General features: G+C 42.7%; 1 protein-coding gene across 1 annotated transcript in view; it reads right to left on the bottom strand.

Moving 5' to 3' along the window:
- Positions 1-643: 643 nt before the first annotated feature.
- LOC306997360 (NXPE family member 3-like) overlaps positions 644-22,444 on the bottom strand; it is a 33,572-nt gene continuing 11,771 nt past the window's right edge. The window contains exons 3-8 of the mRNA XM_079610662.1: positions 5,037-5,429; positions 4,521-4,936; positions 4,354-4,430; positions 3,966-4,169; positions 3,547-3,884; positions 644-1,933 (exon numbers count right to left, since the gene is read on the bottom strand). Of these exons, the coding sequence (XP_079466788.1) occupies positions 1,739-1,933; positions 3,547-3,884; positions 3,966-4,169; positions 4,354-4,430; positions 4,521-4,936; positions 5,037-5,429 (1,623 nt within the window). The 3' untranslated portion in view covers positions 644-1,738. The remainder of the gene's footprint in view (positions 1,934-3,546; positions 3,885-3,965; positions 4,170-4,353; positions 4,431-4,520; positions 4,937-5,036; positions 5,430-22,444) is intronic.

The following is a 22,444-nucleotide window of genomic DNA, read 5'->3' on the forward strand; positions in this document are numbered from 1 at the left end:
CAGCGCTCCTGGTTGCATTGGCCTCCATCAAGAGGGTTCCAGTGAATGGAAAAAGAGAGAGGGTAATGTGTGTGTGTGTGTGTGTGTGTGTGTGTGTGTGTGTGTGTGTGTGTGTGTGTGTGTGTGTGTGTGTGTGTGTGTGTGTGTGTGTGTGTGTGTGTGTGTGTGTGTGTGTGTGTGTGTGTGTGTGTGTGTGTGTGTGTGTGTGTGTGTGTGTGTGTGTGTGTGTGTGAGTGAGTGAGTGAGTGAGTGAGTGAGTGAGTGAGTGAGTGAGGGAGAGAGAGAGAGAAATGAGAGGGTGTGTCAGTGAATGGAAAATGAGAGAGGGTAATGAGAGGTTGTGTGTGTGTGTGTGTGTGTGTGCGCGTGTGTGTGTGTGTCGTAACTGCCGCCGAAAACGCAGAAAAAGATGTGTAATGTGCAGCTAAGAATGTACATAATGTGCTTAATAACAACTCTGAAGGAAACCCTGAAAGAAGCCCGCAAATCTGGCAAAATATACATACAACAATGGCGCACCTATGACCCGGCGTCTCACCTGGTAGACAACCATGGTACAATGTTTTCAATAACTTTGGCTACTCCTGTAAAGTTATTGCCCTCATTTTTGGTAGTTTAGGCCATGTGCATAAGTTGTGATTTGCGGACTACATAAGAGCAAGGCCAAAAAACTGACAAGATATTGTTCTGTATCAGCAGTAATTGGTAGCCTCTATATATGGAGGCGTAGGTGCCACCTTTACCCTTAATGTGCATAATGGACTGAGAGAGAGAGAGATTTTTAAACACCTTTAATTACAATAAACAATCCATCAATAGCCAACATTTAAATCAAACATCAATCACACAAATTTTGTTTTAAATAAGAAAAAATAATTAATCATTAACAATTTTGCACAGTATCCCTTTACAACACCACATTATTTCAAACTTTACAAGGTCATCCATTGCTTTATAATAATTAAAATCTATTAGGATTCTAGATTTCACAGAATTACCAAACACAGCTTCTAAACTATTACATACACCTTGATCAACTTTCTCCTTTCTTGTAATGTAAATTGCCATCTTCCCCTGGCCCAAAATAAAGTTAAACACCTGACATTGATACTTGCGGCTCTGAGAATATTTGAAACCACAAATAAACGTCTTCATTGTAAAACACTCATTAAAACATTTAAAAATGTTGTTTAAAACAATAAATAAAGGTTTCAACCTTGAACACTGAGAGAGAGAGAGAGAGAGAGAGAGAGAGAGAGAGAGAGAGAGAGAGAGAGAGAGAGAGAGAGAGAAGAAGAAGAAGAAGAAGTGCCCATGTTAGTAAACAATTAATGCCCATGCTAACAATGCCCATGTTAGTAAACAATTAAAAAAAACTTGTAATACATTTTTTGTTTGTCTTGATGCAAGTAATCAACTCAGTAATTTTCATGGTGATATCTAAAGGTTAAAAGTTTTACCCTATTCACATGAGAAAAAGAATGGATAGGCTAAATTTGGGTCTTTTTCTAAACTTTCCCCTAATGGGATTCTTCTGTTTGTTTGTTTTTTCTTACAAAGAAAAAGAGAAGAAGAAGACCATTCTAAACCATTCTTTTAAAAAATTATTGTAGTAGAGAATTCAAGCAGTGGTTTATAATTGGACAATTTAATTACAACTCAGGGAAGTCGAACAGGATTTCAGTTGTTATTGAACTGTTATTGAACAAAAAAATTGCCAAGATGATTTAATTTAAATTCAGTAAGGGCAAATAAAAGAGAGTAAAATGTCAATCTCATTTTTAATGATGATAGGGCCAGGATGAATGTTCTCTTTGCTGTAGTGACATGCGGTCATTTGCCACACATCTATAATATAAACACCGACGTCCTGAAAAGCCCAGCGCAGAATTCTGTCCAACTGTAGAGAGTACCAGTCACTGCCAAAAATATCCTATATAAAGACAGAGAAACACAAAATCATCCATAAACTTGTCAGCACTGAGTGCCTTAATTATTTGAACACTTAGGTACTCTATAGACCTTTATCACAGTCCACGTATTGTCACATAAGTTACCGATTAGTAGCGTAATTGATTTTCCACCTGCATTATTGTCAATGGACGGTTGCTAATTTTGTCAAGAAAATTAAACTAGCAATTTGACAATTAACGTCAATATTTCAAATGGTTTATTTATCCTTACACAATACCCTACCATGTGTGCAATCTTCCATTAGATATAAAAAATATAAGAGATATAGAGATAGTGTCAGGGTTCTGTCACTTCTGTAGTCTATTTCTTGGTTTTGTGACAGAGCCCTGACACTCCTGTTTTGTCTTGTCTGTGTGCCTTGTTTCATGTGTTTTCATGTCTTGTGCTGTGTAGCAATCAGCTTGTGTTTTACACTAGCTGTGTGCTTTCATGTTGTCTTGTTTTGTGTGAGCACATACTGGTGATTTTGTGCTGTTTTTTTGTCATGTTTGGTGTGAGCACATGGCTTGTCATGTGTTTCCTTGTGCCAGGTGGCCTCCTGTTGATTGCCTAGCTAGCCCCTCCCATCTTGTTACCTGATTATTGATTAATTTGCCCCACCTGTCCTCCCTCCTCATTACCTGCTTTGTTTGCTCTCCCTATTTATTCTCCTTGTGTTTTCAGTCATGTGCTGCTTTGTTGTCGTATGTACACTGTGTGTTTCTGTGTGTACACTTGTGAAACACTTCGAGGCTTCGTTTGGCCATAGTCACGAGACATGGGTGTTTTGAATCACGCTTCGGATCAGTGTTTCGAAACATCTGCGCTTCGGGATCTCGCAAAGCTTCGGAACGACTGTTTCGCGTCAGCCATCATAGTTTTCCCCCTCGGGTAGTGTTTGTAGTCGGTTTTGTTTTATGTTTTATTATTAAAAGCCCATCAACTCTGCACTTGATTCCTCGCTCCTTTCACCATGCACCCAAGCCCTGACAGATATACCGGTAAGTTATTGCTGGAGGAATAACCGAAATACACTACAATACAATGGCAGTGCTATCATTGCATCCAAACCTGGAGAAAATGGCTCGTTTAAGATAACAAATCCAGCTACTTTTGAATAAAAAAATAGAAATGGAATCCAGGAAATGTTCCTTTATTTGATCTTAAATTTGATCCAGAATTTAATTATTGTATTAGAAAGTGCAAGAAAACAATGCAATTAATGTTTTATGGGATGTATAGTGTATAGCATTGCCCAATTATCTAATTCTAATGGTCTTTCATGTGATATGTTTTTTGTATTCTATTCTTGCATTTATTTAAAATAAAAAGTTAATCAGACTCTGAAGTATTGCACATAGAAATACAGTAGGCTTGTGCATAACATTAGTTAGGAATTAGGAATAACATTAGACCATTTTTCTTTTTCATCATACCCAATTAATGATAGTAAACTGAAGTTGATGTGAAGCTGAAGTATGAAATATCTGTGATTAACATCAATAAATCACAACAATCCTGTGCCACAGGTACTGCCATTGATACAGGCTACAGCGTCTGCTTTTGAAGTGTGATGAAGGCCTATAACGTTACCTTATAGCCAGTGTTGACAGTCTTGATTATAACAGTTGTATCAGGTGCCCGCTGTAACAATGCTAGAACAGCTTTGCGAATCCTCAACACTCTATGGGTGAAGAAATCCAGAGGGTACGTGGTTAAATGGGGGCCCAGATTGAACATAATGACTGTGTGGGGTCCTCCAGCCAGGTCATCGATCTCATTACTGATGTAGTGCAGATCAGCAAATGATGCTTTCCTAGAGCGTAGAGGAACGCCGTGAGCCCTCCAGTGTAAGTCAATGTTGTTATCCACATCCACTGCTATGAGCGGCCCTGACTGATATTGAACATGCAGGTTCATCTGCTTCAGGGCTGAAAAACAGATCCACAATTAATGCATCTATGCACTGTATAAATAATTGTAATTAACAAATAAGCAATTATTTATCTCACTTGGCATTGCGTTCACAAAGAACTCAAACCACTGTCTCATAGTAGAGTCTCCCATCATGTAGATGTTTTTGTCTTTCAGACACTCTGTTGTCGTTTGGGTCGTAAAATGGCGGGTGCTACAGACGAAAGACGTCCACACATCATTCAAGTAAAAGCCAGCTGGAACTGGAGTGTGTAAACCAGGGTGACATTTCTCTGTAACATCTGCAGGACGAGTAAATGCAAGTTCTGTGTCAAAGGTACAAGTTTTTAAAAAATTGCCAAAACTAGAGATTTTGTTTGACTTGCATTGTCTAAATGTCAGAAAATGTATTATGTGCAACACATTTCCCAGCATATCCGCCTCCTTGTACTGTATTTTGCTGGGTTAAACCATTGACCAACGTACCAATAGTTTCATTTCCCTCGGAATGAAAAATGTTGATGATCCTTTTATCTCCATTGATACCTTTGTTAGTTTGCTTCCTGCCAAAAAGAACATGTTTGTCATACTGTCTTCCATCAATGCATCAAATATATCAAACAAACAGTCAATCAAGTGTTCTTTAATCTCACATAAGCATTTTCTCCTTATTAGTCAGGCGGTTTCTATAACCACCCATAGAGTGGTACACAAGGGCACTGCATGGCAGCGATTTGGGCCTCCAACAGCGCCATGTTTCTCCGGTACGGGCATCGTTGTATTCACAGCAGCAGTCTTCTGTTCCCATATGCTCTAGTCCATTGTTCTCCCACTTTACATTACACGTCACTGTTTCACGCAGCCTGGTCTTATTTGGTCCTGGTCCCTCATAATATCCATTAAAGAAAACTCTGTCAGAGTCAGTATCTCTGTGATGCTTCAGGACCTGCACAGCTTCACTGGAGTGAATTAGACGCACAGCCACCTGTGCCTCGCCGACCCACGGCAAGAGGAAACGTACAGAGTAGGAGCCATTGAGCAGGTCCACCACCTCCCCAAAAACACTGGCCTGTGAAAGAAGTACATTCTCAGTACAATTCTCTCTGACGCAGGGAGATAAATAAATCGGGCAAGTAATTTTAGTTAATCTAATGTGTGCAATAACTGACCTTAGTTTTAGACCAGAATAGCTTGGCTTGAAAAAAGTCGCCTCCATAACTCTTGAATTTGTTGTCAAAGTCCTTTGCGTGCACCGTAACATTAAGCTCCTCACCAATTTGATAGCTCTCTTTAAGGTTCTGAATGATGAATTTGGTGTAGCCTGGACTAGTACTCATGGACATATTTGTGATTGTTCTGTCAGGCCCGGGCCAGTAAACATCCTTCTGTAACCTGGAGTAGTCGTCTAAATTGATTCCTTTTTCAGAGTCAAATGAGCTTGACTCTTCTGAACTGAGTACTGAAGGAGAAGTGGAGTTTGTATATGTTCCTGCAAAGTGCAGAGACAAAAAGCTGGGTGGAGGGTGTTTCTTCCTTTCATTACCTGTATAAGACCATACAACCTAAAAATACAAAGATTGTTATTACCGGTAATCAAAAGTTTTGCATTTGTATGAATCATGCCTGTTGGTTATTAGACAAAAAACATCTAAGGTTATGTATATATTCCGGTTCCCTGAGAAGGGAATGAGACAATGCGTCATAGCGTTAACGCTATGGGAACACCATCAGGTGCGACCTGTGTCTGAGGTATGTGTGGAACACGGCAATTGATTGACAGATGGCAGTCCTAGAAAAATGGTTCTAAACAGTACAAAATTATGGTTATTTGGCTTGTAACAATAGCAGAACCCTTTTGGTGCTAAATAGAACCCTTTTATAAGTTATTATTAATATTTTAGTTTGAGTAAAACTTGTATATTAATATCTGTATATTTGTATATTATAAATGTATATTTTATTATAGTATATATATATATATTTATTTTTATATTATATTATATATATATATATATATATATATATATATATATATATATATATATATATATATATATATATTAGGCCTATTATATAGTTCTGCCTAGTCTTATAATATCGTGTAGCCTCTATTTGGGTTTCACATTAAAAAAAGCATGTTGTGTCAATTAGGGACTTTTATTACTTTATTGAAATGGAAAATTGTAGACAAAAAGACAGTGCTCTAAAAAACGGTTATTAGCTTAATATAAATGATAATTGACATTGAATATGATGTGTCATGCTCATGATCACCATTTGAAGTGCCCTGCATATCCACCAGAGTGCACCCCTCTCCAGACCCTTGCTTTCCCACCCTTGACTATATCTCCCATAATCCATTGCCTGTACGTACTCATTATGCCAAATTACTTCCAGCTGTTACTGTTGGAGAACTTCCCTTGTCTCATGTAAAAGTCTGAATGCTGTAATGCTAAGCAGAAAATGGGTCACAAGGATAAGAGAATGGAAAAGTAGCCCAAAAAAAAGCACGCTGCACGCTTCGGGTCGTGTGTGTGTGTGTGTTCGCATAGAAAAACATACAGAATAAAGCTCTCTTTCGCGTCTTCACTCTTATTCAGATCTATCCATACAGTATGTCTGCTCTTCTCTTTCTCCCAGACGTTTAAATTTTTTAAACGATTTGAGACATGCATCAAGCGCATGCCATCAGTTCTGACTGGATCACTTCCCCAATCATCCCTCCCTAACATTTCCGTCTAGTTTTTATTCGTTGTCAATGTCAATACATTTTCGTCATAGTGGTCGTCATTTAAAACGGGTTTTATATCGTCTCGTTTTCGTCTGTGTGAAAAAATGAAATTACCACTGCCTAGGTTGCATTTTGGCGACAGCCCTTAAAGTACGCAAAGGCGCGTAGTAACACAAGTGGCATTACGCATTCTTGATTTTTGTACCTGCATAAATTACGCATTCTTGATAGCCTACCTGCGTACCAGCCCAGCAAGCAATAGCCGTTATTTCACCGTCTCGGTTAAATATAGACCCGATAGTCCGGCTATGTGTAACCCAGTTCTAGACAAAATAACATTGAATCTGGTTACATTTAATTTTTTCCAAAATAACTTGCGATAAGTATGATATTCCATCATGTAAGCAAAGTCAACTGTGATTACAAGGTGTTTGGTTTTATTTCTTTGACATGTTCTATGTGTAGGCTGTGCGACACGATCTAGCTCGTAGTCAGACCGGCTAATTGTAGCCCACTTATAGTCAAAACTGATTAATTTTAGTTTTTTTGGGCAGGCAACGCATTCGATGTCCCTTACGAAAAAGAAATGTATTCAAGTGTGCAATTAGTAGGCCTATACTTCTTTTAAACTAAAAATAAGAAAGTATACTTTCAGTCTACTTTTTATGTACTTCTCAGAAATATACTTAAAATTGCACTTAAGTGTACTTGACTTATACTGAGAGAAAAGTCCAAGTATAATTGGCCTGTACTTGTACTCAATCTTTTGATCGAGATATACTTACTTTAAAGGGCACCTATTATGACATTTAAAATGTTCCTAATGTTGTTTTGGGAGTCCCCCAAAACAGACTCATTTTTCCAAACCCCTCCTTTGCGCGACGCTAATCTGCGATTGGTCAGATGACCCAGCAGTGTTTACAGAGATAATATTGTTTAACACGGAGTACAATGATGCTTTTATCAATTAAATTGTGTTATAATAATGATTATAGTCCACTGCTTTGTAGTTTGTAGTAAAAAACTAAAAATAAGATAAAGAATTTAATGTTATGTTAGCGAGCATAGCCCAGAGTTCATATTGTAAAAGCACAATCAGTCTTTGTTTGCCATTAGCCCGATGCATAAACATAACGTTTAAAAAAAAAAAAAAAAAGTTACGTTACTACGAGGTATTATTCTATTCTTTAAGACAACTCCGAAAACAACGACAAACACTTCACATATCTCAATACAATTGTCATTGAAGACCTAGAAGCTAAACGGTGCTTACACAACAAACAAAATAATTATTAAGCATGCTACATAAAACATAAAAGCAACAATTATTAATACACTTACAGGTTGTGATACGGAGGAGGAAGCTGATGCAAAATACACTTGGAACTGAACCTTCCTTCAATATCAGCCGGCTCGCGAATCCAAGTTTGATTGCATTTAAGTTGGTAAAGCAATCGTCTTCAAAATGGCGCGAACAAAGCACAAGGCTCGGACTATACTTCTGTGGTATAGTTGTATATATGAATTGTAGCCACTCTGTGTGACTCTCACAGAACAACGTTCCCACGGGAGAGTGGTCTTTACACCCACAGACAGTGCAACTGCTGTGGAAAACGTTCGGCAGAGCAAAAATAGACCTGTTTGCATCTCAGGAAAACGCTCATTGCCTGAAATTCTTCTCAAAGAGCAAGAACGCGCTGGCCCGTGTCTGGCCCCGCTGCCCGGTCTATGCCTTTCCTCCTGTCTCACTCCTACCTCAGGTACTGGAGCGAATCAGAGAAAGCGGATGTTCAGTGTTACTCGTTGCTCCGTTCTGGACGAACCAAGCGTGGTTTCCAGTACTGATGCAGCTGAAGAGCACTGCTCCATGGCCGATACCAGTGAGGAGGGACCTCCTCTCTCAGGCCAGGAGCTCGATTTTGCATCCTCGCCCGGAGCTATGGTCCCTACATGTGTGGGCCATCAACGGGTGCCCGCTAACCTCCCGAAGGGAGTATTAGACACGATCGAGCAGGCTAGAGCCCCGTCCACGAGACGGCTCTATACCTCTAAATGGTCTGTGTTCTCTGGCTGGTGTTCAGCCTGGGGTCTATCACCCCTACACTGCGAGGAAATGGAGATTCTCTCCTTTTTGCAAGAGATGTTGGATAAGGGTAGGACCCCATCCACGCTCAAAGTCTACGTGGCGGCTATAGCAGCGTTCGTCAATCCGACGCTTGGCCGTTCACTGGGCAGGAGCGACCTGGTGGTTCGTTTCCTTAAAGGAGCTAGGAGATTGAATCCTCCCAGACCTCCTTCAGTCCCCGTCTGGGACCTTTCTACGGTACTGAATGCAATGAAGGGTGCCTCATTCGAGCCTGTACACTCAGTTGACATGAATCACTTGTCTTTCAAGACAGTGTTTCTTCTGGCTCTCGCTTCAGTGAAGCGCGTGGGGGATTTGCAGGCGCTCTCGGTGAGAGCGTCATGTATAGAGTTCGGGCCTAGCGACTCTAAAGTCATACTAAAACCGAAGCATGGGTACGTGCCTAAGTCCCTCAACACACCGTTCAGGGCTCAGGTCATCTCCTTGTCGGCTCTGCCGACCTCCGAGGGAAAGGACGATGCTAGCTTCCTTTGCCCGGTCAGGGCATTAAGAGCTTACGTGTCTTCCGACAGACGGAGCAGCTCTTCGTTTCGTTCAGTGGGCGTTCTAAGGGACGAGCCGCGTCGAAACAAAGCCTGTCCAGATGGGTAGTGGATGCCATAGCGCTGGCCTACGCATCGGAAGGTTTACCATGCCCATTGGGCTGGCCTACGCATCGGAAGGTTTACCATGCTCATTGGGCATCAGAGCACACTCTACGAGGGGCATGGCCTCTTCGTGTGCTTGGTATAGTGGAATCTCGTTGCAAGATATCTGTATGGCGGCAGGCTGGGCCTCCCCGTCTACATTTATAAGGTTCTATAACCTAGAGGCTCCCGCTTTGCAGGCAAAACTGCTCTCAGTCTAAGAAGACACAACACGGTGTTCCTGCCCCGCCTTGCGGCCCAGACCACCTAACGTTTTAAGCATCACTCACTGACAACTGTGTCCCATGAGCAATGCCATGACCCGCCATATATATTTATTTATTTACATATATATGCTGTTACGTCCTTCGGGGCACTATTATAAAGGGATGATGCTATTCTAGCCGCTCTCCCTGTAACTCTCTGTGAGTTTTTTTCCTGTTATCAGGCACTTGTATGCCCCGGGCGTGCACGCCCTTGGGTGTCTGTGTCGGATCGGAGCACACACAGCGTTTTGCACGGGGTTCCCGTAGCGTCTTCGAGAACTCTCGTAAGAGAACGTACTCGGTTACTAACGTAACCTCGGTTCTCTCTAGAAGAGGAACGTTTACTGTGTCTCTGTGCCGTGCATGCATATACTTTGCGTCGCTTCGATGGCGAAAATCGGTATTCTGCAGCCGTGCTCGGATATTTATAGGCCTAGGCCATGCCCGTTTCGGCAGGACGTGACGCAGAGGGCGCGAAGCGTCCTCATTGGGTCAAGCGTCACTGGGGGCCTCGCATAGGCTGCTGCTTTTGCCGCAGAACAGCCAATAGGCGCGCAAGCTGTCCCGCCTAAGGCTGTATGCTGCTGAAAGCGTTTTACATTAATAACAAAATTAAGGATTAATTTTTAGGCTTCAATATCTCGAGAAAGAACCTTTCCCGTAGCGTCTTCGACGCAGTACTCGTTCCTCTTCTAGAGAGAACCGAGGTTACGTTAGTAACCGAGTACGTTTTCAACCACGGTAAGAAGTCAATAAAACTGGCAAATGGTAAATGTAAATGGACTGCAAAACAGATAGGCTAGAACAATGTCACATAAGTTACATTTACATCAGGAAAGCAATTTAATGACCATTTATAGGCTGGAACGAGTGGGGACACGCATCAGTTGTGTGTGAATTGTTTGGGAGTGTAACACACACACGGGCAGCTCTCGAGGGTGCTGTCTGTAATCTCTGTGAAACACTCCCTATCAGTACTGCGCTCGCGTTCCCCGTGGTTCAGGTCCCGCGTCCGTTGAGGCGGCGCGATGACTCAGATCGCGGGGTTCGCAAAGGGATCTTGCAGACGAGGATGAGACTGCTGCGGCACCTTCTCATTCTTCATCTGAAGATTCTAAGGCTCTCGTTCATGGTGCAGAAGCCCGCGCTGCGGCTTCTTCTGCCCGTGACGAGACCTCGATGTTTGAACTATCTGCTTCCGAGGGAGTGGATGTGTTCAGCATCGAGGCGGCCGGATGAGCGTGAGTTAAATTCACCAGCTCGCGTTCCCCGCGGTTCGGGTCCCGCGTCCGTTGAGGCGGCGTGGCGACTCAGATCGCGGGATTCGCAATAGAATCTTGTATCGAGTCCATCCCGGCCATGGCGTCTGGGATAAAGCTAGGCCAGGCCATCACTGTAAAGCAATTTCTAAGACTGCTGGGCCTCATGGCAGCTGTGTCCAACATAATACCTTTTGGACCTTTTACACATGAGGCCCCTTCAGTGGTGGCTGATAGCCAAGGGGATTTCCCCAAGGGTAAATCTGTTCTGAACAATCAGGGTTACGCGCCGATGCCTTCGTTTCCCTAATTAATATGGAAGAAACCTTGGTTCCTGTCCCAAGGGCCGGAAAACCGTTTCGACAGGCCTCCTTCACTGGCGTGGGCGCGGTCATGGATGGCCGCTTTGCCAGGAGTCTGTGGCAGAACCATCAACATTTTTGGCATATATTTTGCCTAGAGATGTTGGCTGTGTTCAGGGCTCTGAGGAGCTTCCTCCCAGACATCAATTTATCTGAACCGACAAGGGGGACTCAGATCGCGCCCTCTATCCAGACTGGCGCATCAGATTAATCTATGGTCCCAGGGGAAATGATTATCTATTAGAGCAATATATGTCCCAAAGGTTCAGAATCAGGGAGCAGACATCCTGTCGAGGCAGGGGCTGAGGCCCGGGAAATGAAGACTTCACCCAGATGTGGTGAAGTTGATATGGCAGAGGTTGGACCAATGGAAGTGGATCTGTTTGCGTCTCGAGAGACGTCCCACTGTCCACTTTGGTTCTCCCTCACTCATCCAGCCCCACTGGGGTTGGATGCCATGGTACAGGCCTGGCCAAGGCTTCGCCTGTACGCTTTTCCCCCGATCGCTCTGCTCCCGGGAGTCCTGGAGAGGGTCCGTCAGGAGGGCATCAGTCTTCTTCTGATAGCCCCGTTGTGGCCGGCCCGAGTATGGTTTTCAGACATAATTTCACTTCAGATAGTTCCGCCGTGGCAGATTCCTCTGAGGAGGGATCTGTTGTCTCAGGTGGAGGGCACAATATTCCACCCTCGCCCGGAGCTTTGGAAATTGTGGGTCTGGCCCCTGAGGGGGTCCAGTACCTAGATGCCGGTCTATCAGCTGGGGTGGTCAAAACCATACTTAGCTCTAGGGGCTCCGTCTACTAGGAGATTATATGGCCTCAAGTGGTATGTTTTTCCACTTGGAGTAGAGAACATGAGTTAGATCCAGTTAACTGCCCAGTGGCTTCAGTTCTGGAGTTTCTTCAATATCGTTTCTCTGCGGGTCTCTTCCCGTCCACACTTAAGGTGTACGTGGCTGCCATTGCGGCGGTCCATGCACCACCCAGTGATGAGCCTTTGGGGAGGCACCAGCTGGTCATACTATTTCTCCATGGTACATGGAGGATGAGACCGACTGTCAGGGCCAGGGTTCCTTCCTGGGACCTGGCGGTGGTTCTCGAAGGGCTATCCCTGGCTCCCTTCGAACCCCTCCAGTCGGCTTCGCCTAGGACCTCACGTTCAAGATAGCCTTTCTCTTAGCTATTTCTTAAAATATTAAGAGAGTGGGAGATCTCCAAGCCCTGGCACTAACGCCAGCTTGCTTGGGGTTTTGCCCCCGGCAGAGTTAAGGCCATCCTGCACCCGAGACCCAGCTATGTGCCTTAAGTGCATTCTAACATGGCTAGGTCCATGGTCCTGCGAGCATTTCATCCTCCACCTCACGTGTCGGCAGAAGAAGAGAGGTTCCTTTGCTCTGCCAGTCAGAGTATTTACCTTGAGAGGTCCTCTTCTTCGAGGAGGTCGGACCTACTGTTAGTGTGTTTTGGGTCACCTAATAAGGGGCTCCCGGCATCCAAACAAACCATAAGTACTGTAGGCCTACAAGGTGCGCAATTTGCCTTCACCTTTGGCCGTAAGGGCTCATTTTAAAAGAGGCATGGCGTCCTCTAGGGCCCTCCATTCGGGAGTGCCCCTCCAGGAGATCTGTGAGGCAGCCGGTTGGGCTACCCTGCACACTTTCATCAGGTTTTATTGTCTTCACCTTCTTAGTGCGTCTGGCGCACGAGTGCTCTCGTCCTAGCTTAAGTGCCTGAGATCAGCTTCACTCTAGGACAGGCTTTTACGGTGCGTGGCCTAGTGGGTATTCGTTCCCCAAAGAGTCGTTTTCAACGACGCAGTGCGAGTTCCCTACGAAAGGGAACGTCTCGGGTTACGACTGTAACCCTTGTTCCCTGAGGAGGGAACGAGACACTGCGTCGTCTTGCCACGCCCCTTAACGCCTGGGAGCGGCTTGCTTCATCACGAGGCTAATGTGTGTGTGCGCCGGCGACACTTTTATGCATCCGGTTATGCCGTCACATGTTACGTCACGACGCAACACCAATCAGGATTGGATTAGTTTCATTCATACTTCAGAGGCGTACGCTTAGGAAGCGTCCCCAAAGAGTCGTTTTCAACGACGCAGTGTCTCGTTCCCTCCTCAGGGAACAAGGGTTACAGTCGTAACCCGAGACGTTTTCAGCATTAGTGATTTATTTTTTAACATGTATCTACTGTAACTAATAATTATCAAAATGAATCGATATTGAATCAAGATGTCAAGCAATAATAAATAAGTAACCTGCCAGCAATTATAACCATGCAGCTAAACATTGTAACATGTTGTCAGTAAACGTAAAGGATAATTCCGGTATTTAACACCTTGAGTCTATATTGTAGTTTGTTTTGGATGAACAAGAGTGGTGGACAACATTTTTTTGACAATGGTTCCTCTCTCGAGTTTTTGACTATAATAGAATTAGCCATGGACCCATTTAACATTGTAGTCAATGGTCATGTCCGAAAATGTAATTAAAACAGCCAATAATGTTCTTTTACAAAACTGTTAAACTCACCGAGAGGTTAGTGGTGTTCGTTGATGATTATAAACAATATATCGTCGCAATATATGATTCCAATCCGTTTATTTTGCTATAGTGGAACTATTTAACCATATTACAAGTAACAATTAATGAAGGTTTTGTTTGTTTATTTCGCTTACTCTCCCGGAGCACAGTTGCTCTGCTCGCTAGCCTTATGAGAAACGGAAGCGAGCAAAAAGACTACATCGACCAAATGTAAACAGCCCCCTTTCCGTTACCGGTAGCGCATTTATATTAACGAGCACTCAGTCCTTCAACAGAATTCAATGGGATTTTACAAAATGACGAATAAAACACGACAGAAACTGTATTTCGCAACACTTTTTGTTTCTGGAACATCAACTAACATCACTAATCACTCGGTGAGTTGCACAGTTTTGAAAACTAATGTTAAAGGTTGTTTTAATTACATTTTCGGACATGACCATTGACTCCAATGTTAAATGGGTCCATGGCCAATTCTTTTATAGTCAAAAACTCGAGAGGAACCATTGTCAAAAAAAATTTGTCCACCACTCTTGTTCATCCAAAACAAACTACATAGACTCAAGGTGTTAAATACCGGAATTATCCTTTAATAAAAATAATCACAATCACAACTTATTGTGATGCAAGTTTTTTTTCTCCCACATACAGAAATGTGGGATAAATTTTCTCCCTTTTTTTCTCCCACATACCCCCCCCCCCCCCCATGAAAGCCAAAAATATTTTACTCTTTTATTTAGATAGCATTTCCTCACTAAAGCTCTCATCGTTGCCAAAGTCCATCATTGATTATTTTGAACTATAATATTGACTTTTAGAGAGAGAGAGAGAGAGAGAGAGAGAGAGAATAAGCTAACAGAGTAGACTAATATTTGTCATTGTACAAGCACAATAAGATGAAGTTTCATTCAAGATGCCTCCATTCAAAAACAGTAGCCTACAGGTGAATAGTCCATAATAATGCAAATAGCTCAGATGTGCATTAAGGAAATAAAGCCAGCAGTTAATTTTTTTTATTTTATTTTACTTTTTATTTGGTCATTCTTTATATTTTTATAATCCTAAATTGATGTTCCATATTTTTTTTTATCGTCTTTATATTGCATTTTTAATATTTTATTTGATCATTTTTATGTTTTGATGTTTTTGTAAGTCGTCTAAGTTGTTAATGTTCTTTTTCTAAATAAAACCTTTATATTTAATTTGTTTGGATGGATTGTCATTTGAGATTTGAGTGAAAAGAATCCTTTAGCCATCATTTTGTTGTCTGTTACATGTTTATGTAGTCGTTTAATAGCTGTCTAATTGATGACGAGTCTATTCTTGGGCTATGGTTAGACGTCTATTAGATTTTCACTGACAGCCCAAATTCAGCCTTGTTTTAGCCTAGACCCATATGCACTGTCTATTAGACGTATATATGTAGTCGTTCAATAGTCGTCTAATTGATGACTAGTCTATTCTTGGGCTATGGTTAGACGTCTTATTATTGGGCTATGGTTAGATGTCTATTAGATTTTCACTGACAGCCCAAATTCAGCCTTGTTTTACCCTAGACGTCTGGGCTGTGTTTTGACGGCTATTACCGGTAGACATCTTTTAGATGCAAAATTGCTTGCTGGAAGTTATGTGCACCCCTGGGTATAAAACATGAACACTGACTGGCCATTGTAACCTCAGATGACCAGCTGGCTTCTCACTTTGTTGTTTGTACAATAAAGTTAAATCTTCTGACCTGGAACTTCGACTCTGAGAGCTTTTTCGAGACCCGAACCAGTAGAGACCCGAACCATTACTCATTACCTTGTTAAGCCCAGCCTATATAAACCAAGGGGGTAATCCATCCGCCAGAAACCGAAGCTTCCCCGGGGGCCGCCATTGGCTAACAAGCCATCACCTGCTGTTAGCATTCCATTGACTCCCATTCATTTTGGCGTCACTTTGACAGCGAATAACTTTACATCTGAGGCGTCCAAAGACTCCGTTTGTCCATTATTTATTTCTAAAGAAACACGACAGTGTATAAAAGGCACCATTACCTTGTATCGTACGTTATGGCCCCGTAGAAGCAGTTTTTGTAAAAATAGGCTAACGATTGCGTCATAACCACTCGACTCTGTCGCACAGTCGAGAAATTACCGTGTAGTCAAGCGGATAAGCTCGCAAGCAATCGGGGGGACATGGAGGCATAAAGTCCCGATAAAGTCAAGGGAGAAGCCCAGAGTCCTGCTGCTAGCTCATGAACAGCTAATACTCACACTCTCCGTCTCTGCGAGATTCTGCGAGGGAATGATTCAGTTTTCTCTCGGCACAGCTACTAGAAGACTTACAACTGTCAGACAGGTTGCTCACGTCACATCTATGTCGTCAAGCTCAGTTTGAGCCTGCGCAGTATGGTCAGCCATCAGGAAGTGAGTGCTTCTAATTGACTTCACTTTTCTATGTTGAAGTCTATGGGGTCGCTGTGTCCATTTTATATACTGTCTATGATATAAACCCTGTTCCCTCAGTCATTCATAGTGAAGTCTTCTATGTGTTTGCACTGCATTTCCGAGCCTTATCCTTGTTGCCCATGCCTTAGTTTTGATATTTTGCCTGTGCCATAGAACATCTAGCTTAAAAAAGCTTCATGTTAAGGCTGGCATACACTACACCACTTTTAAAATTTTAACAGATTTTTAAACAGCAGGCATCATACACTAGCCTGGCTCCGCCCTCCTACGTACTTCCGCTCAATTTACATTTTCCTTCAGTACTACATCTGGGTTTGTGGTATATTCACACGTTTTCTCCGGTCAATTTAGCGAACAGAGAGAGTGGCTGAGAACGATGACGTTGAGGTCCTGTGTTAGTTTGAGTTGAAGTTTCGTCACGACTAAACATTAGCGATTGGTTATGGCAGATCCTGAGTGGCTCACGTGTCAGAGCCCGCCAGAATGGGTGTGGCTTTTGCGTATATAAGGAAGGGCTCGGGGGCTGCTTACCTGGTTTTCATCGACTGAAGCGATACCAGCTCGAGGCGGGCATGGCAAGATACGCAATACTCGTTCCTTCTTCTAGAGAGAACCGAGGTTACGTTAGTAACAGAGTATAGTAACGTTAGTAACCGAGTATAAAAAGCGTATAGCGGGCAGTGGGCCAGTACATGTACTAGGGCTGGGCGATAAATCGATTTTATCGATTAACTCAAATGTGTAGTGTACGTCGATATGTTTAAATGAAAATCGGTTTTCTCTATAATATCCGCTGGCGCTCCCTTTGGGCTACCGTATTTCAGATCCACGGTCTGTAACGGTTCAAAAGGATTGTGTTTTCAAGGCCTCTAGGACCACCCAAAGATCCCAAATGGGAACCGACAGGTAGCACGGGGGATTCATCATCCTGGCTCCTCTAATGAAGCGGATGACGAATTCATTCATTCCTATTGCCTGGCCGCGCGTCGACTCCGTGAACGCCGCAATAGCCGCAACGTAAACTTTGAGCATGGAAGGGGACCTGCTCTTTTCCAACAGCTCTTGAAGGAAACCAAGTACCTCAGGGACCTCACAGGTTTGTGGGTCCAGGTCTTTCCCCGCGCACCAGTTAGTAAACACAGACCATTTCGACGCATATAGCCTCCTCGTGGTGGGAGTTCCAGACTGTGTGATCGTGTTCACCACCCCTTCTGGCAGGACAACAGGTACCCGTTGATTATCCACGCATGCAGAGACCAGCGCTCTGGGTAATCTGAATGCCAGATTGAACCGCCGGCTTGAGAGAGGAGATCCCTTCTCACCGGGATTGGCCATGGGGCTAGATCGGTCAGCTGCATCAGCTCAGGGAACCAGACTTGATTTTCCCATCCTGGTGCCACGAGGAGCACCGAGTGGCCCGCCTCCCTGACTCTCCTGATTACCTGTGGTAACAGTGAGACTGGGGGAAAAGGTGTATAGCGGGCAGCTGGGCCACGCTTGGGCCAGCGCGTCCTTGTTCTTTGAAAAGAACCGTGGGCAATGAGCGTTCTCTTTCGACGAGAACAGGTCGATTTTCGCTTTGCCGAAACGGCGCCACAGCAACCGGACTGTAGACCGGACCGGAGGATGCAGGGACCATATTGTCCCTAGACAGTCTGTCTGGACCGTCGTTTAGGCGTCCAGGCACATGCACGGCTCTCAGCAAGAGCAGGGAATGCTGAGCCCAAACGAGGAGGCGTTCCGCTAGAGCGCTGAGATTTCTGGATCTGACACCGCCCTGACGGCTCACGCAGGCTACCACCAACGTATTGTCCGTGCGGACCAGCACGTGGTAGCACCCTAAGTAGCAGCGCTGTAGTGGGCACATTCTTGACAAACCCAGCCGAAGCACCGCTGCGGCTGAAGCATTGCAGCCTATCATTCTCTGAAAAGTTTTCAGGGGAACAAGGCTGCCCGACTGGAATGAAGCGGCCAGGTGTCGAGCACGGGCGAGCGCTGCGCCAACAGGCGGGCCGTCATAGACACAGAGTCCTGATCTATCCCCAGAAAAGAGGTCGTCTGGCTGGGCAGTAATGAGCTCTTGGTCCAGTTGACCGTGAGACCCAGACTAGAATTTCCTAGTGCCATTTCCTTCATTATAATGACCGTCGTCAATAGCAACGCGGGGAAATGAAAAGCCTGTATAAACTGAACACCAAAAAACAATATTAACTATGCAAATTATTAACAATATACACCTAAGTAAAATAAATTATATAGCCAAAGCTATAGCCTAACACTTCTGTTTTCTTTGTAATAAAATACTGTTGAAAAACAAAAAGTAAAAAAAGTAAAGTCCATAGTGGAGATGATTCGAGTTGAAAATTCTTCTTCAATCAATCTGACATTTACAAAGAAAATTAAATGTTAACTGTTTTTTCACACTGAGGTAACTAAGGCTTAGTTATTCCCTTCACTAAGACGAGTTGATACATACCTCTCTCTCGTCTCAGTGCGTGCACTCAATCGCTGTGGCGCGCGGCGAAACTTTGTTCACTCAGTTCATTCAATATGGGCCAAGCAGAGAAGCTACCAAACACCTCCACGTTTTCCCTATTTAAATACAGTTACTCGCGTAGTGTAACTCGACCTAGGACGGTGACACAAAACAAAACGTTGCGCTTTTCTAAGCGTGTAAAATGGATAACTATATTGTATGGCGGAATACCATAGCAAGTGCTTATGAGCACTTCGACTTGGCGGAGTAATATCTTCACTCGTGAAAAATCCTCTCACCGGCCCCCGCTCCCTCTAGTGAAGATATTACTCCGCCAAGTCGAAGTGCTCATAAGCACTTGCTATGGTATTCCGCCATACAATATAGTTATCCATTTTACACGCTTAGAAAAGCGCAACGTTTTGTTTGAAACACTTACGGCAAATTGTGTGGGTCTTGTCAACTACACGATTACCATCTTTGTTCTCCACCGGGTAGCCGAAATGTTGCCATACTGCTGACTTAAAAGTATTAGGAGGGTCCGCGATCTCTGGATTGTTTGTCATGATGTTTCCTCACATTCTTCAACTAGCTCGCGTGACGCGTCACATGATTGGAAAGCTTAAGGTAGCACACGTAATTGGAGAACGCTTTTTATAATGTCTACGAATTTTATAATGTTAACTTCAAATAATAGGCTACTAATAATACTAATAGTAATTTAAAGATGTGGTAGCATTGGATCTGGACAGGAAGGATAACTCTGGGAGCTGGAAGGGGTGTGTCGCGATTCTGCCTTCTCACATCGCGATACAGGTTCGTGGACCTGCGTATCGTGATTTCGATTTAATATCGCATAGTGCAAAATGACTTACACCTGTGTCTCGTTGCAGTAATTGGCTTGGGGAGACCGTATTTAAGCCAGACTGGAACATGCAACAGTGAGAGAGGACTGGGTACTCGTGGGACCGTGAAAAGATATCTCTGGTTGAGAAAGACGAATGCTGCCGAGTAATGAATAGTGGAATGAGTATTGAGTATTGAGTATTGAGGTTTGAGTTTGACGTGCATGTGGCGTGATTGTGATTTGAGTTTATTTAATAAAATACCCACGATCCTCAGTCAGCCGACCCCGGTCTCCTTCCTTCTCACACTCATAAGGACTTTATTACACCTATGTTGAAAAAAAAAAATCGGTGTAATAAGTGTACAATTATGAATCTATACATTATTATTACTTAAATGGCACTCTTAATAATAGTCTTGTTTGAACTTGCTCGTTCGTCTTTGGCTCAAAGCCACTTGCTGCGAACTTTTCTTCGCGGAAGCTTCACGTTTATTTCAAGTGAGTGAGATAAAATATTTAAACTCAAAACAACATTTTGTGCCCAATTATTTCCCAGACGTAGTTTTGGTATTGAGGTCAAACTGTTGCTGACTGGACAGGATTTACAGTGAGTTATTAAAATCACGATAATCAAACACGGTTTTAATGATAATTAATTTTTAAACGATAATACTAACCGTCAGTACATTTTATCGTGGTTTATCGTGAACCCGGTAATCGTCCCATGGGGTGCGAGATGACCACTATTTAACCCGAAAAAAGTAATATAACCATTTTATTGACTCCGAAGCTATTTAGTTAAAGTAAAAAAAAAAAACTGCATAGTTCACCTTTAAAAGAAGGTGCACAGTGTCATACACGCAGGGGCGTATAATTTAGTAGGGACGCTAGGGACGTGTCCCTACCAATATCCAGTGACACTGATATATCCCTAGCAATAATTTTGATCAAACCTTAAAATATATGTCCCTGTCCCCACCAATTTCAAAATTTCAAACCTACGCCACTGCATACACATAAATACAAAACACCATCATGATGACACACATGAATCCAAATAATGCCATAAACGTTCATTAAACAATATATTATGTAATATAAACCCCAAATGTACATAACTGATGACAAAAACTAAGAAGAAACATTATTATTTAAATGAAATAACATCAAATGTGAAGTGTCACGCAGGGAATTCTGGGAATGTCAATTTAGAGAAACAACAAGAACAGAAAAAAGAGAAGAGATTAGCAGAACACAAGACCTACAACTGACTTCAGCCACAGCTTTAAATTAACTGAAGATAAAAAAACAGACAGACTGGTTTAACCGACCGTCTGCTAGCTGTCTCACGTCACTGAGGTCAGATAAATCCCATCACATAGAGACTCTTTAACCTAGATATCATCATATAGAGACTGTGTTTGTTCCCCAAACTATGAAATACAAAAAAACTCCCAAACCCATTTAAGGGTAAAAATTTGATTGATGTTCAACAAATAAAAAACAAATATAATGCAGATGAACAAATGATAAAGCTCGGGTTGCTGAATATTCGATCCCTTTCATCAAAAGCACTTTTTGTTAATGATTACAGACCTTAACCTATGTGCTGTGTTTGACAGAAACTTAGGTAAAACCAGACAATTACATTACTTTAAATGAGTCCACCCCGCAAGATTACTACTATAAATACGAGGCTCGTTTAAAAGGAAGAGGGGGAGGTGTTGCTGTAATTTATAGCAATATCTTCAGTATTCAATATAATTAATTTGAAGTGATGGTGCTTTATGTAACGTTAGTAGTGTAAGTGATAAATCCTGTTCGACTTTTGTGCTGGTTACTGTATACAGGCCACCAGGGCACAATTCAGATTTTATCAAAGAATTTGCTGATTTTCTATCAGAGTTAGTACTGGGTGCAAATAAAGTCCTAATTATTGGTGATTTTAATATACATGTAGATAACGAAAAAGATGCATTGGGATTGGCATTTAGAGATATTCTGAACTCTATTGGAGTTAGACAACACGTGTCATTGTCGTAATCATACTTTAGATCTAATATTATCACACTGAATAAATGTGATGCCGTTGAAATTCTGCAGCAGAGCGATAACATCTCAGATCATTATCTATTCTCGTGTAAACATTTAGCCAAGGCTGCAAAGCCGACTCCGTGTTACAAAATATGTTAGACCTATCACTTCTGCCACTGAAGATTGCTTTATCAATAATCTTCCTGATCAGTTCCATCATCTCAACATCCCAGATAGCTTAGAAGAACTTGATATTGTGACAGAAACTTTTAACTCTCTCTTTTCCAATACTTTGGGATGCCTCAAGCTACATGACACAAAATAAGTTATTAATATTACAGTTTTACTTAAAGCTCACTTTAGTGGTAATGCATTAGCATGGTTTAAAATGTAGGTTGAGCAAGCCAACCTTTGATAGGTTATGTTGTGTCAACGTTTGTCCACATTGCTCTCCTACGACGGCACAATGTTTCATTGGGCCATCCGTCCCTTTGCAGATGCACGTCGGGGTTGCTCTCGTCATTAAACCGCGGAGACGTAGCCTAATGCCTGAGAAAATCCGATCTACCTGTTTATATGACCGTCGCATTGGCACATATCTGATTTATCTGATTTCCACATATGAACAGAACAAGGCCTGAAACCGATCTCGAAATATGCGAATGCATGCGTTTTTTTCCTGTTTACGCGGTCATAGAACACATCCGATCTGTCACATATGAGCAAAAAATCGGAATTGGGTCACATTTCACAGTTTAAATGACACCTGACTCGCTGGTGGTGCTCAGCAAGACGCAATTTCAATCTCACAGCACGGAGCACGAGCAGTGT

Source organism: Phoxinus phoxinus (genome assembly GCF_949152265.1).
Source record: "Phoxinus phoxinus genome assembly, chromosome: 4".
Classification (NCBI taxonomy): Eukaryota; Metazoa; Chordata; class Actinopteri; order Cypriniformes; family Leuciscidae; genus Phoxinus; species Phoxinus phoxinus.